This window comes from Ruditapes philippinarum, unplaced genomic scaffold, assembly GCF_026571515.1.
Source record: "Ruditapes philippinarum isolate M1 unplaced genomic scaffold, ASM2657151v2 ctg20942_1_1_1_1, whole genome shotgun sequence".
Lineage (NCBI taxonomy): Eukaryota > Metazoa > Mollusca > Bivalvia > Venerida > Veneridae > Ruditapes > Ruditapes philippinarum.
In genome coordinates this window covers 345-3,480 of record NW_026852060.1, presented here as the reverse complement: position 1 = coordinate 3,480, position 3,136 = coordinate 345, and the positions used below count along the sequence as shown (strand labels likewise).

Genomic DNA, 3,136 nt, shown 5'->3' with positions numbered 1-3,136 from the left:
GATGGACCAGGACCTACTGCCAGTGTCGACCCCTACTCGCCTAAAGCCATCTGGAATTTACTCACTTAATACAAGACAGGTATAGTTGAAATGATGACTGTAATTTCAGTTGAGTTATTTTCCTTAACATTTAGAACAGAATTTGACAATTTACATTTGTACCTAAATCAGCTTTTTATATTGCTTGTTTCATATTTTGTCAATTATTTGGAGGATATTTGTTTAGGTCAGTGAAAGATCGGAATATATTTCACCGAGTGAGCCCCAAAAGGTATATTTCACGAGTGGTGCAGCCACAAGTGAAATATGAATTTTTGGTGTCCACGAGGTGAAATATGTTTCGATCTTGCAATAAACTTTTTATTATATGCAAAGAAACGTTTAAAAAGACGTTTTAACCTAATGCTAAATTAAAAGCGCACCAAATAATAATACGATGTAACATCATTTACGATGTCACACCATTTAGTTGGTTTACAGTACTATGCATGCTGGTATTTCACTGAAACAATGAAAGGGGCTTAAATTCAAAACAGTGAAATTATCAAAGTGGTAACTTCTGTCTGACTGTTTCAACAATGAAAATATCAGTTTTATATTTCACTGATATATTTCTATAAACCAACGAAAAGTATGTAATAAATGAGTGTAACCAAGTGCTATTTTTAGGGTTAAATTGTTATTTTCCAAGGAAGACAACTCTTTCAACCTTGTTGGATTTTTACTCTTAACTCTTTATGCCCTTTGTCCCAATCTGCTATCTGCTCATCCATGTTTCCCTCCTAAAGTTAGGGTCACCTGATGTCATTCTTTGGCCATTGTACCATATAGATGAAGTAGATCTATGTGTTGTACTTAAAATAATGTGATAATTAGTAAGAATTTGGATTGAGAAATTGTAATTGCAGTACAGAGCTAATATCACAGTATGAGTGACAGAGGTATAGTTAACAGAATCTGATCCACAATTGGGCATGATGTATGATTTTTCCTGGAATTATAATGTTCACTACAAATTAAATCTACGAACCAGTAAAAAGACATAGGGGTCACATGATACAGAAAATTGACCCCAATAATGGCTGCCACTTATGGCAAGAGAGGTACATATTATTAAAATTGGGAACTATCAATAATGAAGGTTGAAAGTTAAGTACCTTTTTGGCTAGCCTAACCCGTTAAAGTATTATGCTTGTTTTTACATACTTGCATACTATGCATAAAAGTGCAGGCTGGTTTTTATTTAGGCAAATTACTAGTGTTGCTAGCATAAAACAAGCTGATATTTAACTTTCATCTTTAAGGAAGGACAATAATGGTGTCCATATGGACAAAGCAGAGACTTTGGGGGATAGGATTCTAATTATAGCAGACGACAAACTGAAATGTGCTGGTACCCCATCTTACTTTAAGTCTAAACTAGGGGATGGTTACCGGCTCTGTATTTTGAAAGATGAAGGTATGTTTAACATAAAGCTGATATATGACATAATGCTTAGATGATAGTGATTTATAGTTTTTATACTTTTTAACTGGAAGAATGTTTTGACGTTTGTTGAAATTAAAAGTCATGAAGTGTCAATATATTAAACAAATCTTCAAAAATTCAATTTTAAATGACAATATTATGTTTACAATGTAAAAAACATTTAAAAATTCAAAAGTATAACATTTTTTTTTCTTTTTTGATTGTGTGGTTTTAACACCTTATGAGATATTGTTTGTCATATCTCAACAGTCAGTCCAATAAAACATTCCTGGATAACTAACCAGTAATTACCAATATCTCCGCAAGTGACTAACCCAACATGATTTCTTGATCAATAGTTAGAGACAAATGACCATTAGACTGAATGTCCGAGATGAATTTTCATGTAGAAATTTCAACTTGAATTCACAATATTTTCACCCTGTTACATATGAATTGAGGACCATTTCTACATATACTTTACAGTGATATATAAATTGGAGACTGCATTTTTATGTGATATACAGCAGTGTATTCTTGAGTTTATTTCTTTATGTTACATGCTAGCCATGTTTGCCATGCATGGGCACTTTCCCTATTGCTCAAATGGCTTGATTTCAAGGATTCAACAAGCAGGTCTAGTGGTTAAGGTCTGCGGCTTGAATTCTGCTCTGATATTTTCTCTGAAAATAATTTCAATCAAAAGTTAAGTAATATTATATGATGATATCTCAGTCTAAAAACACTTGTCTCAGGCAGAGCAAGCTTGACGTCCTTTTTATGAAATAACATGTATGAGATACTGTATAATCAGAAAAATTTTTTTACGGATTAATTTTTGCCTATAAAGTTCATTAAAGATTTTCAATTGTTGGATAAGTATGTAAGTATCGTACAAAGTTACAGAACTGACTTTAATAATTCCTGAACACTTAGCCTTTTCAATTTGCTTAATATAAAGAGTTCGAGAAAATATCAAATTTTACAGTATAACTCACATGCATTTACTCATTGGAAAGGAAAGAAATTAAGAAAAGATCGGTAATCAATTTTTAATTTTTATATATTTGATTTGAAATTTGATTCATGTTTGATTGGATTCTATAAATAGATTTTTCTTTTAGGTATGCATACTAATGGACCTTCAGAGCTGAATGGGAATAAAGATGCTCAGATTCTCACAATGGTAAAACAGATAATCCCAGCTGCCTTTATATCCAAGCATGTAGACAATGAGGTCCATATGACAATCCCAGTGCAGACGGACGAACATTTTGTTCCATTATTTAGACTTCTAGAGAACAAGAAAAGTGAGTTGGGGATAGCGAGTTATGGTATATCAGACAGTGGCCTTGAACAGGTGTTTGTGAAGGTCACAAAAAGTGGCGAGGAGGATAGCTGGGATTGTCTACACTTCTCACCTATATGTGATCTGAAGCTTATAGTTTGAGTAAAGACGAGGGGGTCCGACATTCTGTCCGTGGGCATGTCTTGTATTCAATATATTTTTATATCAGTGTAACTGTTTATAAATAAATGGTTTTCTTACGCATTGCTTATGTCACAAGCATCGACTTGGACTGTAATATATATGCATGGTGCTTTTTTGTATGCCATATGTAAGCTTAATCACAAAGATTGTCAACATAAAACTGTGCAGTAAATTGA

At 33.0% G+C, this 3,136-nt stretch overlaps 1 protein-coding gene across 1 annotated transcript; it reads left to right on the top strand.

Moving 5' to 3' along the window:
• Positions 1-1,134: 1,134 nt before the first annotated feature.
• On the top strand, positions 1,135-2,918 carry LOC132748233 (phospholipid-transporting ATPase ABCA3-like). The gene is made up of 2 exons (XM_060737800.1): positions 1,135-1,459; positions 2,593-2,918. Exons 1-2 carry the CDS (start codon positions 1,327-1,329, stop codon positions 2,916-2,918), a joined length of 459 nt encoding a protein of 152 aa, XP_060593783.1. The 5' UTR covers positions 1,135-1,326.
• Positions 2,919-3,136: the final 218 nt, after the last annotated feature.